The following is a 23988-nucleotide window of genomic DNA, read 5'->3' as shown; positions in this document are numbered from 1 at the left end:
TTAAGATACTGTGGGAAACAGTACTGAAGGCTTTCCTGAAATTCAAAAAGATTGCTTCTACTGGCTTCCCCGGGTGAATTAGATGGGTAACCTTGCCATAAAGGGAAATTAAGTCAGTAAAACAGGATTTTCCCCTGTGAACTTGTGTTGGCTATGACTAATGACAAAGCATCAGTGACAGTGACAAAGGACACTAGGTAAAATTTCTAACCTCATCTCCCTAACTCTGCTCACTGCACTTCTCAACTGAAATCAACAAACTTTGTTAACTTTATTAACTAGCTGGCTAGTATGTCACCACTTTGTTTGATGTAATGCTCAAAATTTATGTGAAAAACAAAGAATTGTCAACTATCTTCAAAGACCCTTGGCAGATCTATTGCTAATAAAGTCCGAACACTCTTTTGACAGATATAAATATTTATATCTGCACGTAGGGCTATTTAAGACTGAATTACATCCATGTAAAACATACGTTTTTTGCAACCAGAACTGTTCACTGAAATAGGTTTGTATCTCGATAAGGTATTCACTCAAAAGCAGTCACATATAAATGATTATTCTCATAGTAGAAGAGGGCAAGATAAGATCATGTTCCTTCTCTCTAGTTGTAATTGATGATAAAACAAACCACTCAAAAACAAACCAAACAGCTATATGAGCTTTCAATGTAAACTTTTAATAACAACAAATATACACCTATTTAATGAACTAAAACTTTTTTTTCCAATTTAAATGAGGAAAAGGAGCCAAAGAGGAACTTTCTCTCCCACTTTGTACCTTTGTACCTCAGTGGGACAGAATGCAGCACTTGCTGATGAATACTACCTGAAACAATGCATTAGATAGAGACTAACAAGCAGATGAGATTAACACGCCTTCCTCCTTGCATGTGTAGTAACACATACCAAAGGCATGCTACAGCCAGCTGTAATCCAATCTCTTTCCCTAGCATAGTATAGCCATCTTGAGAAAAGAACATGCAGTTCAAGATTTAAAGCTGACTTCACTTTCCTGAATGAATATAAAGGGAAACGTTAATTAATTTCTCCATTTTCTTTTGTTGTTGTTGTTTTTTAATGCCATTTGGTTTTCGAAATTCAACAAACTCACAAGAGCAGAGAAAAATACAGCCTAAAATGTTACTGTTCCAGGGATAATTATGTTCAGGCTCAAGAGGCAATGTTTGTCTTTTGGGTGTTATGGAAAATTCATGTATACATGGGAGCTGGGGGAAGCAAATTCCCCCAGCTCTTCAGTTCTTCCTAGGAAGTTGGAGTGCCTCCTTTTGCTTTTGCTCTGGTCAGGATCCACTTAGCTCCTTGTTTTAACCACATGTCCAGCAGCTGCTGGACTCAAATCTGGAATTAAACCACTGGAGTCTACAGTACTGAAAACAGTTAACTCACTGATCCAAAAGAAAGTGATGGCATTGGAAAGTTCCACAAGACTTAGCCTGAGCTGTTTTGAGTGCTGGGTCTGAGGAGCAGAACTGAGGACAATGGAGCCCTGTTTTAAATTCCTCAAGTCTTCTTAACCTTAGGTCCTCTCTGTTCTAGAAGTAACAGTAAAACGATGGTAATCCATCCTCCTTTTAACTTCCTTTCTATTGATTTTTGATAATTCTCTTCCCTATTTCCCATCTCATGATGATTATAAACAACTGTTCTGGATTTAACATAGTTAATCCCCTAGGATTTTGGGGGATTGAGAAGTTTTTTGGCTGGTTGGTTGGTTTTTTTTCCCCAGCCCTTTTTTTTTCCTTTTTCTTTTTCTTTTTTTTTAATTTTGTTTGCTTTTAAATCTGTTCAGCTTTGCAGATTACTGCTTCTTTCTCAGACTTGAAAAAGGCACTGTGTACTTGAAGGCCTTACATTTTTAAACTCTAAAATACTATTTGGGCTTACATACATAGTGTAAATTTCTTCGCAGTCAAATTTTATTTGACAACTCAGTGCTCAGCTGGCAGAACAGATCAATTACTACTGGTTATGAAAATATTTTATAACCTGAAAATCCACAATAAGGACAGCACCTTCATGACAGACAAATGAACGCAATGAGTACACTATGTAATGACTAATTTGAATAAATCACACTTCATGCTAGACATCATAGTGGCGTTATATAAATTCCAGTGTAGGTTAATTCACAGTAAAACAGCAGTTGTTGCAAGACAGAAGTATTTCTGTGCCAATAATTTACTTTGCTAAAAAAATTAAAACCTGACAAATTGGTACTGCCTACTTTTCTTTCTTCTTCCTACCCTTATTGTAACATCAAGTGCAAAAACTCTGAGAACTTTTTTCTTTGTAAATACATAGATCTGAGCTATCACTGACTAAAGTTTTTCAGACTTCAGCTGTAAGAAATAAATTATGTAAAGCAGGAAGCCCCTCATTTTTTTTCCTGTGCCTCTTTTCCACACAAAACACTGTGGACACATAACTCACATAATACAGCTGCTTTAGTTATGATCTAACTAATCATTTTAACAACTCTTAATTTTGCTATTCACTCATGGTGGTTGTTTTTTTTAAACACTAGGAATAACAACAGAAACTATTTAATGAGTCATCACTATCTTCAGTCATTTAAGGCAACAGTTTCTGCTGACACAGTAAGCCAAATAAGCTTCAACATACAAAACTCTCCTTTGAGAAGAACTGCCATAAAAATTACAACATAACACATTACATTAAGTGTAAACCTTATTGATAAGTCACATTCCTAGTAGCTCAGACTTTCCTTCACATTCACATTTAATGTATATCCAGTTATGTATATTTAGCCTGTATTCAAGCAATTTAAAATTTTAGTTGCAAATCACCATTTTGTGCCAGTTTCTGAAATAACGTTAAACTGCGGAGTCTAGATTCTCGTTCACCATCCTTCCACAATATAACAAGATGGTCTGCAGAGCATGTAACCAGTCCCAGTTCACTGAAGTACAGGAACATCTGCAATGAAACCATTACTATTATTATGACACTCACATGGTATTATCAGCTGGCTCAAATGTTCAAGTGTAAACCTGGACTGAACAAACATATGTGCTTGAACAGAACTATTTCAGACATTAGGTATGCAAAATTACAACATATACTTTCTGTATGTTTGAGATGTCATAAAATATCTGTGTTAATACAACCCTTCAATAACATTTTTGCCCTTAAAGATTTTCATGTGGAGAAGGAAGCAAAGCTTTACAGATAGAGAAGCTAAGGCACAGCAACTTGAACAAAACATTTTCTAGGTCAGCAGTAGAAAAGGGCATGACTTGCATGACCTCTGTCTTACAGTTTCTGCTTAGAAACAGAAGCCACTGTACTGTTCATTTGACTACACAGTACCCACACTACAACACACAAGCTACTCCTACCAGGCCTAGAGGAATCAGGAATAAATACCTCTATGAGAGACACTGGCATGCACCTGGTCATACACAGAGGGAGATAGGCCGGAAAGAACTGTGATATAGGAGAAATACAGTAATAGTGGAGGAACTCAACAAGAGCAGCGGAGCCAGTAAGTTATGTAGTTATCCCTGATTTCAATGACCACCACAGGGCTGCCTCTCATCAGCTGCTAACATTTCAACATACCATCCAGTGGAACAAAGCCACACAAAGACATCATGCCATGCTCTGACCTCTCAGGATACTGAAGGGATCTGACTGGAGGAAGGACAGAGACTGTGCTACGGCCTATCTGCCCCAGGAACAGCCAGTTATTAGCTCTGTGATTCCAGTAAAATACTCTGTACAAGCACACATCTTTGACCATCACATTTCATCCACCACTCAACATCTCCAGCCTCAACTGCTCCAGTCTGTCTAGAATCTAAAATATTTTCCATATGTAGAGCACTGCAGGAAATCATTTTCACCATTATCATGCTACTTGACTCTGAAGCATCCCAGTAAAAACAAAACATATCGGGACAGAGCAAAGAAGGCAAGAGACAAACTAGACCCTACATCTCCTTTTGTAGGTACCTACTTTTCTTACTGCTAACATGGTCTCTTCTAATAGTTTTAGAAACAGTTTTAGAGAAAAAGATGGGAGAGAGAGGCAGAAAGCTTTGCAGAAATCTCTGTAGCAGATGGGATCATCCTAGCTATTAGTGAGAATCTTTCAGCTTTTACCAGTTCTGAAATCCAGCTAGCCTCATGCATACTTCTGAGCAAACTACTCCAGGACCTGCCCACTCCTCCCTTCCTCTCTACCAAACTTTTCTCCTGCTCCTACCAAGAGTATAACAGTTCACTGTAAGAAAGCTATCTTTCACTCCAATATGTTTGCTGAACATAAACATTGAAAACACAAGTGTGGAGGGGGATATACCATTAAAAAAAAAATTATATACTCTGTTAGGCAGATAGAAGCACAGCACAACACCCGATTTAAACTTAAAAGACAACCTTAGGGCTCACAAAGGGGTACAATTACTGAATTGATTTCATTTTTATGAGTCTTTGACTGTAAACTTAAGATGAAATTTTGAATAAACATCCAGTTCCCAGTTGTACTGTTTGCACTCTACAAAGAAACCCAATGTCCTACCACATTTTCTGTAGCATTTTCGTACAGACACCATCTTCATGCATCTGTCACTGTTTGAGCTCCAATGAACCTTAATTTACTAATATTATCGTTTTCATACTGTTCTACATATTCCACACAATCAATGTGTGTATTAGTTGCTAATTTCTGATGAATTTGGAAGGACCTAAAGCCCAGGACTCCCATACAATTCCATAGTATGACAAAGACATTCCCAGCCTCCAGACCTACACAGTCAAAAGTTACAGCTGATTAATGAACATTTCTAAAATTACGTAAGTAAATGAAATTCTTTTTTTCATCCTATTAAAACTGTCCCACCTGTACAGCTGATGAATGACCAATCAGATCACCAACTAGCTCCAAAAAATGCATAGGTGTATTCTCCTGCACCTTCTTAGCTTGGTTTGCCTGCTTGTTTGCCCTTCCAAATCCCCACATGTTGAAGAACCCTGTATGGAAAAAAAAAGAAAAAAAAAAAAAGAAAAGTTTTCTTTTGGCAAAAGAAAAAACCCACAATTTTTATTTCTGCTAGCTAAAAAGAAATCTTTGAAATTTGCTTGTAATCTAGAGGTAGGACAGTCTGCATGGCAAAGTAACTGAAGTATTGTACTGCACAGCATTTCTGAATCAGAATTACTCATTTTGATGGCAGAGGAAAACACAGATATTTTGAATCTTGTTATAATGTGACAAATTTTGCATTACTCACTTGCATGAGAAAATATATGTATTTAGCAGAAAATCCAGAAAATGCTTAAATGAACTAATTGAATGGCAAAGGCAGATGCAGGACAGTCATGCTCTGTCCTCCTTAACTGCCTGGCTGTCATTTGTGCTCAGAAGAGAGAAATGAGGTGTCAGTCTCATCCCTGTGTGTCCTCTACTGCACGTTAGAGCACTGCACACAAGTAGCAAGCAAGTTTTTGGTGCTGAATTGCCTGTTTTCATACCACTTACTGACTTCTCATTTAGTCTTAAAATCATCAGCCAAACTGTGCAACAATAATCCTCCATGCATTCCACTTAGATAGCAAGAAAATACATATCTGAAGAACTATGTAATGACATTTACAGAAGTGAGAAATTTGAGTTCTGTATACAGAAATTCCATCTTTGCTCCTGGCCCCTCCCTCAGGTCTATCAACAGACATAAAGAAGTGTACTAGGCCAAGGCCTCGGTGCAAGGCAGATGACAGGAGAGATGAACAACTACTTAAGGGATTCCTCAGAACGTCTTCTCTGGATCCCCTCCTACATCTGTCTCAGTTGACTGAACACATGACATTATCTCATCTTACAAAGCCTTCAAGCCTCTCTACACCTGAATAGAGTTCTCCGATTTTCTTTTTCTAAATGCTGTTTTCACCCCACACTCCAAGCAAACCTGTTGGAACTGGTTCAGTTGGCAGCTGCTGCTTTTCTCGGATCTCCCAAATGCGTACACTGCCATCTTCTGAACAGGATATCAACTGCCTGTCAAAACAGTAGATAGGCAAGACAAGCATGGATGCAAATAAGCTCTATCTGTAGCAGGACAAACTATAATGGACTTGAAACATAAATGGAAAATATAAGTTTTCAAACCTTTAAAAAAATTCACATTAAAACACATCTAGACTCTGCAAATACACAAAATGACTTCAGCAAGCTCACTTTCATTAAGCAAAACCATTATTATCTAGGGAAAGAGAATGTAAGGAAAAATAGCTTCCTTCATTAAACATAAATCACGTGCTTTGAAAAACATATGGATTTTCAAGATCAAGACACCAATTTTTAGCTTCTGATAGAATTTTGCTCCATCAAAGTTAAATATAAAAGGATTTAAAAACACAGCTCCTAGATTACATATATAACAAGCTTTTAATTTTTTATTTTTTTATTTTTTTTAACTTGGCTGACAAAAATAAGTTCTAGCCAGAAATTCCACTCTAATGAACAAAGGCTGGAAGTTGCTACTTTTTTGCTAAAAACTTTTGTTAGTTCTTAGATATTTAATGAAAATCATTTACCAGATCTGCCATAGGTCTTTGCTTTATATAAGTTTAATGCCATTAAGTTGTATTTCCACAGTGCAGACAAAAGTGTTTATGAATTACGACTTTGAAAATAGCCAAGATATTTTATTTTGAATCTGTCTGTCAAGCACACTGGATTAGTTATTTCACATTGAATTTCAAAAATCAAATCAACAAGTTCTACCTAGTAAAAGCAGATCAAGCTAAAGATTAAATCCCTGCCCTAGAAATTAGATGTAGCTTTGTAGACTGTATCTATCCACTCTGCCAAGTTCTGAGCTTCTTTACTGCATGACAAAATGTACCATGACTTGTACCTGTTTGGAAGCATCTCAATGTGCAGTACAGAGGAGTCATGAGCAGTTCTCTGGCAGGCAATCACACGCTTCATTTGAAGATTATATACGTATATGCCTTTCCCAACTGCAGCATACACATTCTGGAAAGAAAATTCAGTGGAACAACTTATAGAAGCAGACACTGAAATATCACCCTGTGTGTTATGGATTTCCAGCAGTCCTTAAGACATCATCTAGTCAGCATTACATGGCTAGTTTCTGTACTCATGTTAACTGCTTTATCCTAAGCACATGGAAACAGCAAGTTTCAGAAAAAAATATGGACCTTTTGGAAGACATGAGAGATACTCTACTACAAGCAGTTATTTAATTTCAGTACTTTCATCCGCTGTCTTACACCCCAAACAGAAACCAGGGATACCAACAAGTTAACACATTCCTACAATTTAACATTTATATTCTTACACTAGAAGTATAGCTCTGTGTTTTAACAAATCCTATTTTTCTCAAGAAAGACTGAGAATCCAGGCAACTATTCTGCATTTATCGTTTTTGTTTTGTTTTTTTAATTTAACAAAATCTGCACAAAAGGGTCTTACCCAAGGATACAGACTCCACTGCAAGATGTGTAAAGAAGGAACTGCCATATATTACACAATACTGTGGAGACCAGTAAGCATTTAATGTGCAATGTTCTCCTTCAGTAAAATGCAGGGATTCCATCTCATAACCACCATAGTTCCAAGAAGCCAGAAATACCTTACACATCACTGGATCTGGATCTTACTGTGATTTAGCTATTACAATTTCAGGAAAGAACAGTCAAACACCTGATAAATACTTGGTGCCAAAAAGGAATGAAAAACACTCCCATTCAATAGATTCCAGGACATACCTTGTTTAAGCAACAGTATGCTGGATTGTTTCCCTGAATGGCCTGCTTTCATCCACAGAGCCTCAACATCAATGTCTCATAAGCAGTTCACTCCACACATCTGTCAATATTTCATAAAACTGGTAATCTAGGTTTTGTTTTGTTTTTTTTTTTAACTAAAATTCCCTATCTATATATGAGGACTGCTCCAAAAGTAATGCATCCTATTTTATTATGTTGGCTCTTGACATCAGAAACAAATGTTGGTAGCATGGAAGTAGAGGTTGAACTTTCTCACCAATATTCAATTACATTTGGTTGCTGTGCAACAGATGGCAGCAGAGGGGCAGTATGAAACAAAGGTGAGTCACTGAATTCTTCCACATGGAAAAAAATGGCACCCACTGACACTCACCAGCACTTGCTGAATATTTATGGAGATCAAACAGTGGATGCGAGCATAGTGAGGTGGTGTATTGTACAGTTCAGCAGTGGTGACAGTGGGTCACTTCTGCTTGTGCAGATTTATATAAGCGTGGCATGCAGGCTCTTGTTCATTGTTGGCAAAAATACATGACTAATAAAAATAAAAAAAATTTTCAACATGACTATGTTGAAAAATAGCCTTTAGTAGCTGACAATTTGCTCTATCAAACAGTGTTATCGTGCTTTTTGTAACTGTTGTAGTTTCCATGGAAATAAATAGGTGGCATTACTTTTGGAGTGACCAACATTCAACAGTGTCTCAACGTACAATAGTACGTTAATGTTCTTTGTTTGGGTTTGTGGGGTTTTTTTTGTTTGTTTTATTTTATTATGTACATCTACAGTGAGAGCTGTTACCACTAAAATTAAAGTCTTTCCATCAGTCTTCCATTTTGAGACACACTCTTGACTTTACAAGACAAAGACAGATCTCCCCTACAACCTTCTCTTTCAGGATGTAGGAACCAAAGGTGATTCTAGCACTACCATTCAAACCTCACAATAAATAGAAATACAGTTCAAAATTCTGCAGCAATTTGTGTTTAGTTCAGTTTCATGAATGGAAGAAAGTTCTCAGCAGACTTATATTCCACCCTATTCAGTTCTTTTAACTACTTCTGAACTTCCCAAAATTCTTTTTCTCCTATAAGCTCCATTTTGTGTATCTTTCGAGCAAGGAGTCAGAATGTTTTGAAGCCAAATCACAGAACTCCTCCTGAAGAAGACTGGCTTTTTACTCCTCAGCACTGACAACAAAACAACAAGAAATCCTACATTTAAACACAACTACATCTCTCTCCCTTCATTCCCACTCCATGTTTCTATTTGCAGTATCTTGAGAATGCTCTTTTCAGAATCATGCAAGACCCTGAACGATGACTTTGCCCTCACACTGCATTCAGGCTTTCTCACAGTTTTCATTCTGTTATAGCTCACACCTTCACATCTATTTCCAGATTTTTCTTAATCATTCCCTTGCAATGTATCTTCATGGTCCAGAACAGAATCCCACTGTACTCCAACAATGAAATATTTTTCCTTTGCCACTAACAGGCAGTGACATTTCTCAAAAGTAAACAGCAATCTGAGGATTTTCACCATTTCCTGAAGAATGACTGAGCTCTCCTAGGTAATCTCCAAAGTTACTGTACAAGAGATGCGTTGTTTTGAAAAATGCCGTTCCACAGCGATGTCACACAAGAGATCTACACCATCAAAATGTGTTTCTTTGTTTTCTAGTGGTACTGCAAACAGCTGATTTTCTTTTTTTAGTCAAAAAATAGTTGCTGTGACAGTCCATAATGTTAGCTCCCAAACCAACATCCTACAACCTGCAGTTAGCTTGATGACCAAAATCTGCATATGAAAATTGTGCCCATTTTAAAGAAGTCTATCAAACTGCTTACAACAGCAACGAAACTGAAAACACAAAACATTAGGCCTTTTCAGTAAGGTCATGCACGCTCACTTGAAGTAGTTTGCTCAGCTTAAGAATTTTTACCTCCTCATCAGATGCTAAGTGTTGAACTGAAGTTTCATTTGGACTTTGGGATAATTTTATTTCTGTCCGTGTATCTGGTTGGACAGAAGAGTCCCAGAAGTTGCACTCAGATGCCTGCTTTGTCCAGTCAAGTGCATCCCAGACTATTAACTCACCAACATGAGAACCTGTTGCAAAAGTCAAATCTAGAGGGAAAAAAAAATAATAATCACATTGAAATCATATTACATTAAAACAAACAAACAAACCCACATCCATTCCAGACAAGGTTACAGCCCTACACAACAAAAAAGCTTATGTTAGCATAAAGCTATGTAGAATGCACAGTCACTAACTGACTGACCAAAATCCTCCTTTCCTTGAGAAAGTTTTCATTTGATTACTTAGAACAGCAAAGGCAATCGAAAGATGAGCTCCCTCCTATAAAATCAGAACTAGCAAAGAGAACATTCACTTGCTGCAAGGACAGTATGACAAAGGCAGAAACCATCGCTGGAAGTATGTACAAGTATTTGAAGTTCATATGTTGCCTACATGAAAAACTCTCTTATTCCTTTGATAAATAGGTACATCAATAGGCCAGAAACAACCGCCACAGAACCTAAGTTTTACTCTCTCTATTGCTGTTCAGTAGGGCATCTGTGCCAGTCTGGCTGGTACATAATAGATAAAGGACAAATATACACTCTGTCACACTGGAAATAACTTGTCCTGGGCTCAGAGGGAAATCAAAGACGGATAAGACAACGAAGCAGAAGGGTAACTGCAGTCTTTACCTAGGCAGAATTTCAGGTAGTTGCTTGGTCCTGCCAAAATGAGTAACAGCGATTGCATCATCTTCCAGAGTCTCTAAATAACGCATCTAAGTGCAGGCCTACATCTGTACACCCTTTGAGCCTTTTCTACATCATAAACCTGCCTGGTTTCATTTCACATTTCACTGCCTTCACAGCTACCACAGAAAGGATCACCTACTAGTTATGAAGCTTCACTCCACTTACAAGTTCGGTCCCAACAAGAAGCATACAGTTGAAACATTCCACCAAAACCCCGCTTACCATTGACACTGACCAATGACAAGATGTTATCTTGATGATCAACAAGGCGTTTTACTTCAAGGATATTCCAACCTTCAGACTTATCACTGGAAGCAATCAACCTAAAAATGACTTCCAAGATAAAGAGAGAAACTGACTAAATAAGCTTTATCATTTGTCAGAATAAAATATTGATATGCTCAAATAAAACACATCATACTCAGATGGACACAAATTTAGGCACATTAAAAGTGAGACAGTGCAAGATGCGCAATACCATTTATGATCATCTTATTAACTGCTTTGCTCATAACTCAAGAATGTGAATAATTTATTACAGTGTTATTATTAAGGTCTCTTATTACAGCAGCTATCTCTTATACAGCAGATACAGTAGTGATCACAGATTTCTATCTAGTAACTTTGAAATTTAGAGAACTGATCTACATCAGAAGTTCCACAAAGCAGAAGTGGAAAGTATTACATATCTGTATTGATAAGTAAGGTGAAAAAGAATCACTGTCTCTGAACTGTAGAATCACTATTAAACAACAACAACAACGAAAAAGCAATACTCTGTAATAACACAATCAAAATATCCAGGAATTAAGACTTTCTTTTAATGAGTCTTGGAATTTCTTTTATGCTATCTCAAGGGCATGTCAGAACTGAGGGAACTTCAGATGGAAGTTTATGCTGTATACCAAAGTCTAAACACAAGAAGACAATTTCTAATTTGCTCCCAACAATTTGATCATATTATTAGATGTTTGGGTTTTTTTTCCATCTAAATATTTAATAATATCGGGCAAAATCTGTTGTTTTGTGGACTCACTGCTATACTTCATCTCCTGAAACAACTTCTGCACTTTGAGCATCAGAAACCACCACGTCTCCTTACAGCTTCAGATATTGTTTTATTGGCAATATTGCACTCTGTACCTTAGGATACAGAGTTCCTAGGTATTGAACAGGTATGAAGACAAGCTCCAGACCAGAAGGACAAACGCAGATATCCACAATCAGATCTGGACAGGTGGCATTAATAATATTAGAAGAATGCAGAAAAGTTCTGACCATTTTTCAATGAAATTCCTGAAGGAGATGAGTACTATCTGCCCTATTATCATATAAAGAAAAACACTGGAAGGTTGCTAATTACACCTTAGTACCTTTCACTTTTCCCATACAATTCTGGCAGTGTTCTGTGTACAGGTATCTTTGATTAAGCAATGACAGAGGATACAAAGACCTAACAGAAACGCAGTATACTCACTTAGCTCTTTGCCAACAGCAGCCGCAACACAATTTTTAGGCAATTCAACCAAAGCACTAATACCTTTGAAAAATAAAGGAAATAAGGGAGAAAACAGCATTTATTGACCAAAAGAAAAAACAGTTAACTGCTAACTCCTTTTCAGTAAAGCTTTTCATAATTTCCTGTCCATATACAAATTACTAGCAAAACAAAATCATGCTGCATGAAGCCAAAGTAAAACTGCAACTGAAGTGAACAGATTACTTCAGATGGAGGTAGAGTTTGGTTTGGAAACCAGCAGAATTCTGAGCATTGAACGTGAGATAGAAGCTGGAATTCCTATCAATAATCTCTTTATTTTAAGTAGGGGTAAGATGTTTATGTCCTAATGCTGGGCAACATTAAGGATACCGTGGTAATTACTGACACTCTGAACACGAGTTGCTGAAGTTTTTAGATACTGATATTATCACAATATACATGAGATTAAAACATTATGCAGAGCCAGCTGAAGCAAAATGTGGTATAAGAGAAGATGTCCAGCTTACAGTTATCCTGCCTTCATTCCACATAGACATCCCTCAACCTGCCACATCATTATAGGAAAATTCCCTAAAGAATAAGCAGTTTCTTTCTTCCCCCAAAAAGGAAGCAAGGGATTAGGAGAGCCAATGCAGCACATCCCATTGGTCAACCCTACATGCAGAAGTTTAAATAGCACTCTATGCTACCAACTACAAACACCACTTAGAACTGCTATTTGGTAGGATACCTTGTATCAAACCTAAAGAATTACTGGTATCCTCAAAGATTCAAAAGGTTTTACTTACAGCTATTCTATTCTATGACAAAAATAAGGAAAATATCGGTTTCAGCTTTGAATTTAATTAACAGCTTCATAGCTATCTTTGTAAAGCATAGCAATAATGTGTAACAATTTTCTTTGCATAGTTAGATAATATATAAGGTTATTAACAGAAGAGCTTGACTGACATTGAGGTTTTGATAGAAATACAGTAAATACAATCTGATTTCAATCTTCTACAAAAAAAAACACAGAATTTTTTCACTGATAATAAAAAGAAATTTTTACTACTCTACTACCAATACCATCAAATTTTAAATAGAAATAATAAAACTCCAGCTCCTTTGCAGAGAAAGTGAAAGGATCTAGCCCCAATTATGGCAAATACATGCAAGTCAGTAATAAACGGTCTAGACCTCTAAGATTCCAAGTCAATTAGAACACAGTCATTGCAAAATACTTAGAGTAACTGTAAAGTATTACACTTACTGAGCTTTGACATACTCTGAAATTCACACAGCACAGGAGATTAAAAGCAGTCTTAATTTTGAAATGATTAAGTTTGACATTTTTAAAAAGTGGCTCTAATACATAATGTTATCATTAAAATTAAAGAGAATTTGCCAAGTTGGTTTTGCATCATTATACAGATCCATTTTACTTGCACTTTAGCTGCTATAATGAGTCATTTACATTTTTACCTGCATCAGTAAGATGACTGGTCTTACACAAGAGATCTAATTTTCGGTTCCAAACACATAGATCACTCCCTCCAGACAACCATACATCCAGTCTTTGAAGGACTGTCAAACACTGTAGAACAAAAATCAGATATATGTCCCCTGCAAAAGTTCTACAGGGAATTTTTCACTAAAGTGCTCGTGAGCTTTAGCTAGATGAACCTGTAAGTGCTATGAGATACAGTATTAAAGTGTCAGTTTCTTATGAAATACAGAATTACATACTATATGTTACATTTATTCTATCAACAATGCAAGATCTGATTTCTAACGAAATTTTCAATTAACATTCAAGAATAGTTTGATTGTAGGTTGCCTTTTCCAATGCAACAACAAAACAGAGGTATAAAATCACCCTTAATCTATAGCCTTTCAAAAAACAAAATTGAGGAATTCAAAGTTCCAGAAAGAAATTAAGAACTTCTTAAGAACAGTTCTCAAGCAGTCACTGTTAAAGGATTACATCTTCTTAAATTACACTGTCGTTCATTTAAATACACCTGCCCATAGGAAGAGCCACACAGAAAAGATTACTGCGCACAAAAAGACAGGCAGACTTAGGGTTTCCCCAGCTTACCTTTACAGTAGAATGGAAACATGATACTTTTTGCACCTGTCTGCCAGTAGTACAGTCCCAAACCTGACTTAATTCATTAAGGAAATTGATTTGATATATTTATTATAACTGCTGTGTAATTAACTAAAGGAGAGTTTGGGATTAGATATTAAGAAACACAGTCTTGTAACTTCAGATTGTCTTTTCAAAAGGCCAGAATAACATACCAATAATGGCCTATCATTAGGATTCATTTTCATAGTAGGGATTACATCTAATTGTAAGTAATGACTAGAAAAAAGTCCTAGTTTGATCCAACTATACGTACTGGATATTATCAGCCAATAAATTCAAACAACATGTAGCCCCTGTAAATGCTTCCAGTGAAAACAAACTACAAAATAAAATAAATTCAAAACCTCTCCAGATCTAAGGATACAATAACTGCTCTATCAGCTGATGCTGTTAAAATCAAATGACTGTTTTCTTCAGAAGCATCTGATGAAAAAAATGGTGCTATAGCTGTAATCTTGTGTGTGTGACCATGAAGTTCAAAAAGCTTCTCTCCAGTCTGAAAAATAAAAACAGGGAAAATTAAGGGTAAAACTTGGATTAAACCTACCATTACACGAGACACAGGTACCAAACTATTTTTGAAAGCAAAAATTTCTAAGAGTCTAAAATCTCAACTTCTAAAACCAGTTGTGGTTTCACTTCTTACTAGACCTTTAACACCTTCCAAGATCCTACCTGAGTTAAATAACATATTAAGTACATACATGAAGAGTACTACCTAACAAAAACAGTGGTTTTTACATTTACAGTGCACAACTGCCATAAGAGTTACTTTATTTTAGAAAATTTTCAAAAGTTATAATGAGATTTTTATCACAGCAAGCAAGGCCTTGCTTTGGCACGGAGTGAAGTATTTAACTATCACTGACTGGTGTTTTTCCAATAAGGTTTTGCGTTAGCTTTCCATTTAGTCTCATCAGTTTAAATGCTGTTACTGCAAATAGAGCTACAAACATATCCTTAAAGGGATAAATACTGGGATCTTGATACTTATTCATCGAGTCCATAGTTAGCACCTTAGTGTTTTCAGCAAGTACTGAGCATATATTAAAAGAAGAATTAGTCCTAAGTTCATATTCACTTCTGCTTTTTACATCAACATATAATTCCCCAAAAGTGTGTTGTTATTATTTATGCCACCACAAAACATTTTAACTTTTAAAAATTATTTTTCTCGTATGTCCACAACACGACTTCTATTTTCCTGGTTCTTCTTTTAAAACTAAGATTTGACAAACTCCACTTCCACATTTTCAAATAGTATTTCTGATACAGCAATTTTTTTTTATGCTAGCAGACATTTCTAACAGCTCTCCCTAATGCTTACCTCCTCTGAAACAAATCAGCTAACCCCACACACACTAAAAAAGAGCAAACCTGAGCATTCCACAGAAAAATGATTCCATCATCTCCTGCAGATGCAAACCTGACAAGAAAAACAAAGCAAAATCTTAAATACACCATAATATAATGGAACAGAAATAAAAATATACATAAAAAATATGTGAAATATCAGACTCTTGATTTTGATCTGAAGAATAAATAAATATCCGTAAATCTCAATTAGCTTTCAAACTGAAGTCCTGAAGTCAGTACATTTAAATAGGTGTTTGCCAACAAAGAACAAAGCTAGAGAATTCCAATAAATACTATTATAAGCAGAACCCACATTGCAGAACCAATTCTCTTGTTGTTTAAAAATTTAATGAAAGATCTTATATACTGAATAACCTCACACTCTAAAACCAAATATTATCAGTCAGAGCCAATTGACTGCACGACATTAAACAAATTAGAAACCGCTCATCTGAGTTCAGCACAGGAGTAGAGGAGCCCAGTATTTATTGATACTTACAACTAGCTTAAAAAACCTCCCAGAAGGTCTGTATTCAAGGTGCCAGCAGGGAGAGAGAAGTGATTGTCCCCTTCTACTCTGCCCTTGCGAGGCCCCATCTGCAGTACCGTGTACAAGCCTGGTTCCCCCAGTAGAGGAGGGATGTGGAGCATTCGGAACAGTTCCAGAGAAGTGCCATGAAAATGATCAAACACCTCTTATAACAAAATGTTGAGGGAACTGGGCTTGTTTAGCTTGGAGAAGGCTCCAGGGAGACCTCACCATGGCCTTTTAGTATTTAAAAGGAGCATCTAAACAGGAAGGAGGCAGGCTTTTTACACAGACAGATAGTGATAGGACAAGAGGGAATGGTTTTAAACTACAAGAGGGGAGATTTAGGTTAGATGTGTGGAGGAAGTTTTTTTACACGGTGCGGCAAGGCACAGGAACAGGCTGCCCAGAGAAGCTGTGTTGCCCCATCTCTGGAGGGGCTTATGGTCAAGTTGCATGAGGACCTGGGCAGCCTGAGCTCGTGGGTGGTAGCCCTGCCCATGGCAGAGAGTTGGAACTAGATGGCCTTAAGATCTCTTCCAACTCAAGCCATTCTGTGTTCCATGAACTAAAATGTCTACTTAAGTGCAAGAAAGTAGCAAAGAAGAAAGATTATATCACTTCTGATTTTTTTTTTCTTTTTCTGTTGGCAGATATGAATGTTTTCACTAACTACATAGAAGTCCTTTACTTTTGGACTCTTACTTCGTTGTTATGTCGCCTGTGAAACCTGCTAACAAAGTAAGTCTTCTGGCATAAAGCTGTATCCCCCCAACCCCAATTACTTTCAAGTGGCCTCATTTTTTTTTTCTGTTACAGTAAGAAAAATGTGCTAAACATACTTTTTTTTTGCATCTTTTGCTATTTTACATCCAATCACACCCCTTCTTTAAAAAGAACATAGTGAAAAAAAAAATCTTCCATGCATGCCTTTAATAACAGTAATATCTCATCTTTAGCTGACTTTTAGCTGAATTACACATTGTTTTGTCACGAGGTCAAGAACTTAATCAGACTCCCGCATTTCAGCATGATCCCTTTAAATTCCAGTTGCTTCTCAACTAACACCAGAACTGTGTGCCAATTTACAGAATTCTGAGAAAGAAATTAGGCGTTTGAAGGAAGTTTTGAGTATGGGTTACCAGCACAGAAGTTTAATGCAGTGCTGTTTTGTACTTTTTTCCTTTTCAACATCTAACCAGGATTTCCGTTTAAGCAAAGAGATACATCGTAGAGTCAGCTATCCTGCAAGTATATCCTGTTCACCAAGGTGGAGTTTCATGGGTCACCTGATTCTTTTCCAGTCATGATCACCATCTTCTATAACCTTGTCTGCTTCCTGAAGGAGTAAGGAATGGTCAAACGAGCAACAAAGAAAGCTAGTCTTAAAATGTGTTATGAACTCTGTTTAGTTTAATGTGTCAAATGCTAGAGTATTACATGCAATCTTATCTCAGTCATTTTCTGGAAGACTCTTGCTGAGGCTTAGCCTTCTTTAGCAATCTCCCAATCAATATGACCCTCACTTCATGATCAAAAAAACACAAGATAAAAGGAAAAAAAAACAGCTTTCTGTTACATTTATACAGGATTTATTTAGTATCTTCAAAAACCAATCTGAGAAAATTTTCCACTCACTGGTTTTAGCTGAGCCACTGAGAAAACAAGAAAATCCTTCTGCAAAATTCTCAATAAGATGATATTATCTAAAGATCTGAAGCGTGAAACTTGGCTTACAACAGTTGACAAAAAGCACACAATGGAATAGCAGCAGAAACTAAATAAAAACATTTCAGAAGATGAGTAACAATACTAATTTTACTGAAAAGAATCAAGTGAAAAATATTATCAGCTGTTTAACAACCCAGAAACTACAATATTCTTCATAAATAAAGCCCCTGAATTACTGTTCAGTGAGGCGACTGTGAAACTCCTCAAACTCTCAGAATATTAACCACCTATGTAACTTACTCCTCATCCAGATGCTATTTCACAATCTATCTTCCATGTAGCCATCCAGGCTTTAGCTTTATGCTGATTATCATTAGTTTAACTCCAATAATTTACCTGCTACCATAAAATGATGCCCAAATGGTAAAAGATTTCTTTACCTCAGAAAGTGTCTGAAATCAAACAACACTTTAGTATTTTATTCAGTGTATGTTTTAGGAAAAGTGTAACTTGCTATAAAAATAAATTTTCTTCTTCTCTGAAAAGGCTGAGGAAAAACAAATCACAACCTTCTAGTTTTAAATGAATTTTACTTCTGGTCGTTTACTGTAATGAAAAAACGTCATGGAAATGCATGAAATTTTCTGCTACACAGTTGCAACATTAACAATGAAAACTGATAAGCTAAAAATTTTCCACAGAGTGAAATATATATACATTCTACATCTTGGAGTCACAGAATCACCAAGGTTGGAACAGACCTCCAAGATCATCCAGTTCAACTGTCCACTTATCACCAATACTTCCCCACTGAACCTAAAATGAACTAATTGGGGAAAAAAAATGAACTAACTGGGGAAATGACATACCTTGCAAATACACACTATTAATACATTATTAATTATAATATTCCACCACAAAATGCCTGTTGAACACTGCTAAGATAAAGCATAGGTAAGAGCTTGGTTTATGTTTGTGCAGTGTATTGAATAGTATGTTAGAAATGTTCCTCTGCACATAATCCATAAAAGACAATAAACTACTCCTCAGCAAAGAGACTCCTGACTTAAGTAATACAACTAGTTCTGAGGGTTTTCTATTTCTCTCTTCAAGACAGCTAAGAGTCACTTTGGTTACTATTGACTAGAAGCTTCATAACTTTATTTTAAGGCAGTTAATTAATTCTTCCCTTTAATGATCAGGTTAAACAAGAGAGCATGCAAGGTTAATTTTACTCTAAGATAAAGGAACCATATTTCATTCTCCTAGTCACACTTCCAAATAGACAAAGGTAAACTTGTGCCTTCATCTCTGCCTCATACTCAGGTTTTTTTTAAATGACTCCTTCCTTGGAATTTAACTAGTTAAAAAAAAAAAAATAATAAGAACAGAACAAAGATATCAGGGAATACATAAAAAAAAAAGCACAAAGTTAAAACTGGATGAGAGAGATAACGGAACTCTAAGGTTTCAAGTAAGTACTGCAAATTGAAAACAAGAAATTGGAGTAAGTATATAATGGAGTGATTAGCCGCTTTTCAAATTTTAGTAGCCATTATGCATAGAATTAAACTACTGAACACTTCAAGATTTGAGAATTTCTGAAAAAAGTTTCATCAAATGCAGGTCAAGTGAATTAAGCACTGGAGTTTCAGAAGAAAGGACAACAAATACACTGCTTTTGACCCTGCTGAAAAAGCAGAGACATGAGAGACTTGAAAAAAAGATTGGTAACAAAGGAATGTTCAGTATCGCTGAATGTAGCGTTCAATTACTATATTGAGGGGATCTGTAAGGGATTTACATTCTTTTGTAGAACCAAAAGATGAAATACAACAGATATACTCAAATCAAGAACACAGAGCACATCAGACCACTCAGGAAAAAAAAAAAAGGAAGCACTATTCTGCCGTGTCTCAGGAGAAAGTATGTGTATGCATATACAGAAGGGAAAGTTCAGCCCAGAAAACTATGGGCTCAGTTGGCTAAAAGTGCCTCTTTCAAATAAATGAACTTGCATCAAGAAATGAAAATAGCTCCTTCACCATCCTTTTTTCCATAAAAGAATGGCTTAGAAAAGAAGACAAGCAATGGAAAAACATCATAAAAGAGTGTTTACCCCTTGTCTTTTTAAATCCAGGCTTTTCCCCACCCTTCCCTAGCAAAACAGAAAACTGAAAACATTTCTGTATTTTCAAAATTATTATCCAAAGCATTCCCAAGAACATTATGGAACAACTTAAAATGCAATTTCATACCTGTAGTCATCTATTTGTACAAGAAAACGTACTATATCTTGATGACCTTTCAACACAAGGAGCTCCGTGTAAGGATTCTGTACTTGTTCTTCACCAATGGTCTGCACAGATGATTTCTACAATTCATAAAAAACATAATCAAATTTATTTTGTGCTGACATATTTACTTTCATCAGTTTTTTATAACATTTAACAATCTATTAATAGGCCAATGTGCAAATGTACAGTTATATTTGAAGTTTATTTTCTGAAATAATAACTTTAATTAAGATTATCAGAAAAGCTCATTTCTTATCACTTCAAGTAAATAATATCCTTCTAGAGCATGTATTTTAAATCAAAATAGAGCATTTTCTGTTTGAAAAACATTTTGTACTGCTTTATTCACTGATATACCAGGACAAAAAGCCAACTCAGTCACCAGCTACCACATGGAGCCAGCTTCATACACCATACATTTAGTTTTTCATTAAGTTACATACCCTCCTGAGAGGGTATATTTCATCTACCATTCAATTTTGAAATTCTATATAAAGAACTATTAATTAAAAGCACTATAAATCACTTGGAGCAAGCTGATCACCTGGCAGGGTCAACAAAACATTGTATAAGCACTACAGAGTCAAGATAGGATAGTTTTGCTAATCTCAATCATCAGTTAGTTCAATAGAAGACAACTTCTCTGTACTTGCAGTCTTCAGCATTATAGAATAACTTGCTATTAGACATGATTTTTTTTAAATGTCAAGCATGTATGAATAGCTCAGCAGTAACTCAGTGACAGAATTCTCCCACTTCCTAACTTTATTACCTCTAGGAGTGTCTATTCTTTAAAGATATCACGGAAACTACACTGTAAGACTGTAATTACTGAACACTGTAGCATAAATGAGAGATAAACCTACATGAGACAAACACCCTCAGAAACATCAATATTTTCTTGCAGGAACAATCAATTATTTTCCATTACTTCTGTATGAGTACTATGATACTGTACTTCACAAGTTAAGAACAACAAAATTAATAAAAAGGGAAGGAAATTTGTGTTATATTTAAAATGAAGAGGTTGTCAAAATGCTAGTTCTTGCAATTTTATCTTGGTTTTGTGGTATCTGATGCATTTCATGAAGCAACTGTTCCTCATTTTATGCAATTATGTGAGAATAGCAGTTCCCATTTAAAATAATGGAAGTATAATCCTCAGAGTTATAAAGAAAAGTCAGAGAAATATGAAAACTAACAGTTCGGCCATGAAAAGCAAATCAAAATATTCCTTAAAAAAAAAAAAAATCTAGCTCTTTAAAAATCCTAAAATATCTCAGTAGCATTGTGCTGATGACATAAGCAGTACTGCAGTCAGAAGAGTTCAGTTATTTTACATAATAACAGAAACATATATTCACAAAACAATTGCGCCACTGCTTTGAAAAAGCCAGGACTTGCAACATTAACATCCTAATTCTATATTCTGTCTTGGCTTGTTCAGTATAAGACAGTGATACTTCTTTTGAACCTGTCCAATCTTATTTTTTCTTATTTCCATTTCACCTAAGAACGCTCATGAATACTGAAAGGTACAGTGCTGCAATGTGCTATAGAGAATAACAACAACAAACAGTTTGCCCTCCAGTCGTGTCATACTACAAGTCATTCTCACTTCAGATCTTCATCAGTATCTTCTCAAGTGTTAGATTATACATGCATTCTTTCACTAAATAAGCCTGCCTGATGTAAACTAATTGTTAACTGAACTCTCTTGTAGCAACACCGAGTTTTTAGAAGAGAAGATTAGATGCTGATCCTAATGGAATCCATTCTCAACTTACAGCTTTTTATGCAGGACCTGTAACCATCACTGCAATAATAACATTCAACACAGCTTCACAACTTTTTGATAATCCCTGTGATTTGAAGCACTTAAAGGTGGGATGTTCAAAACCAATCTACCAAAACCAGGTACAGAAGTACATAGAGATTCTTCTGTGGTTACCTTGTACTGTGGAGCACAATAAAATAGTTTATGTGGAGTATAAGACATATACTGTGGCCATCAACATAAGAAATTTGGGAGCTCAAGTCTAACTGATATACTGTGAAAATGAAAAAAAATGGAAAGGTTAATGGGAAGTTCAGATTTTCTGAACTTAAAATTAAAAACCTTTGCCAGAGGTTTTCACTGTTCTCTCAGTGGAATGCCACACTACAGTGCAGCTGCCTCTTTGTGACCGGCTGAAGCCACAAACAAACCAAAACAACCAGCCCAAAACCTATCAACTGTAGTGGACTTCCTCATCTACGCTGTTTGAGTACAAAGAGAATCAGTGGTTATGAAGACAATCTTCATGCTGTCTGTAGCACAACACAGTGCAAAGGGGAAAATAAACTTTAGAAACAATCTTCATGAGTGCTTATTTTTCAGTTTCTCACTGAGGCAAAATACCCACCATCATTCAGCACGTGGAATGAATGCTGTATCGGTGGCCGCAATGGGAGAAAAGTCCCATGGATCACCCTTGTGAAAGCCAAGAAAGGCAGAATGGGAGAGCTCCACCACACTCAGCCTCGTTAAGATACAGCATACCTAGAAAGCAGCTCGAGTTTAAACCCTGGAGAGGAACAAACAGCAGGGGAGCTGCCCAGCCCATGTCAGCTCTGCTGTTACTAACTGCTGCCCTGCACACAAACCTGCTGAATACAGTTAATTGGACTGATGATACAGGCCAGCGGCACTGCCGCTGTGGTCAACACTGACATCAGAAACAAAACAAGACGCTGTCACGGCTTGCTCACGCACAGCAGCTGAAGAAGAATGACTTCCTCATGCCTGTCTGGGTTACGAAAGCATTAAAAGCGAGAATCCCCGCAACAGCGCTGCTAACTCCTGTTAAGCGCAGGCTCGCTTCAGCATTCTTCGGGCCGGGGCAATGACAGCACTCCCTCCCTCACACCCAGCACAACGCAGAACCAGCCCACACGTCGGCCATGTCAACACCATCACGCGCGTTACCTCCGGAGGCGCCCCCGGCGCAGGGCTCACAGCGCCACCCCGCAGCACGCACGGAACGCGCAGCGCCGCCTCACAGCGACCCCGCGCAGCGCAGCGCAGCGCAGCGCAGCGCAGCACGCCCCACTACCTCCTCCCGGGGGGCTGAAGGGAGACGTCCCCCCAGCCAACGACCCTACTCGGCCTCGCCGTACCTCCGCCAGACCCTGCGGCTCTCGGCCGCCCCCGATCAGCCAGCGCAGCATCCCGCTGCCACCACCTCGCTGCAGCGGCGGGTCGGTCCCTGCCTGCGCGCAGCCCGGGCGCACGGTTCCCCAGCCGGTGGAAGGGCCTTCTTAATCGAGCTCCGCGCCGACGAACGAGCGGGCCGAGGGAGGCCTGAGCAATCGAGCGCCGAGTGCGTTGATTGCACACGGTGGCGAGGTATAGGACTTTCCCTCACTAAGTTCTGACCTCCCGTCTTCTAGTTGCGGAGGAAATGTATTACAATCTGAATAACAGTCCCGTGTTATTGCTACCCTCTTGCCTGTTTCCTGAAGTAAAAAATCTCCCAAACTGCCTGCGTCTAACATTTTCCTGCTGTGGCTGCTTTCATTATCCACTACTGAGCTGCCCTGGGCTCCACGATGCCCACGTTGAACTGGAGGATCTTCCCAGCCTCCCATCAGGTTAAACGCCAGCCTCATGGCCCTCAGTCCTGCCCTCACCTCCTCACCAGCTGTCTTGGAAGCCTTCAAAGGTTCAAAGCCTGAGTTCCAAAGACTCAAGGGGCCAAGATTATAAACCCAAGCCAACCCAAAAGACTTTGCAAACCCCATTTTTGCACAGACATGGGAAGCAAAGGAAGTAAAAACCCATCTGATGGGCAGTACTCACTGCCTCCAAGCCACACATTTTGTTTGCCATCCTGCTGACTGCTCACAAATGTCGTTACAGATAATCATCACCCCTC

General features: G+C 37.4%; 1 protein-coding gene across 1 annotated transcript; it reads right to left on the bottom strand.

Annotated features, from left to right (window-relative positions):
- Nucleotides 1-658: 658 nt before the first annotated feature.
- Nucleotides 659-23352, bottom strand: WDR41 (WD repeat domain 41). The gene is made up of 13 exons (XM_003642957.6): nucleotides 23231-23352; nucleotides 20033-20148; nucleotides 15596-15644; nucleotides 14583-14714; nucleotides 14165-14227; nucleotides 13549-13660; nucleotides 12061-12123; nucleotides 10806-10916; nucleotides 9748-9932; nucleotides 6905-7026; nucleotides 5954-6042; nucleotides 4888-5018; nucleotides 659-2960 (listed from the first exon to the last, which is right to left on the bottom strand). The coding sequence occupies exons 1-13, from the start codon at nucleotides 23279-23281 to the stop codon at nucleotides 2808-2810; spliced, it is 1377 nt and encodes a 458-aa protein (XP_003643005.1). The 5' UTR covers nucleotides 23282-23352; the 3' UTR covers nucleotides 659-2807.
- Between the last annotated feature and the right edge of the window lie 636 nt (nucleotides 23353-23988).

The sequence above is a fragment of the Gallus gallus genome, chromosome Z (genome assembly GCF_016699485.2).
Source record: "Gallus gallus isolate bGalGal1 chromosome Z, bGalGal1.mat.broiler.GRCg7b, whole genome shotgun sequence".
Taxonomy (NCBI): Eukaryota; Metazoa; Chordata; class Aves; order Galliformes; family Phasianidae; genus Gallus; species Gallus gallus.
This window is presented reverse-complemented; position numbering and strand designations above follow the sequence as displayed.

Excerpts from the sequence above, each read along its gene's own strand:
- WDR41 (XM_003642957.6), bottom strand. The coding sequence starts at position 23,281 with ATGCTGCGCTGGCTGATCGGGGGCGGCCGAGAGCCGCAGGGTCTGGCG. Across the intron at positions 14,715-15,595 it reads TTTTTCTGTGGAATGCTCAG|ACTGGAGAGAAGCTTTTTGA; the intron begins GTTTGCTCTTTT and ends TTTATTTTTCAG. Across the intron at positions 12,124-13,548 it reads CAGTCATCTTACTGATGCAG|GTATTAGTGCTTTGGTTGAA; the intron begins GTAAAAATGTAA and ends TATTTTTCAAAG.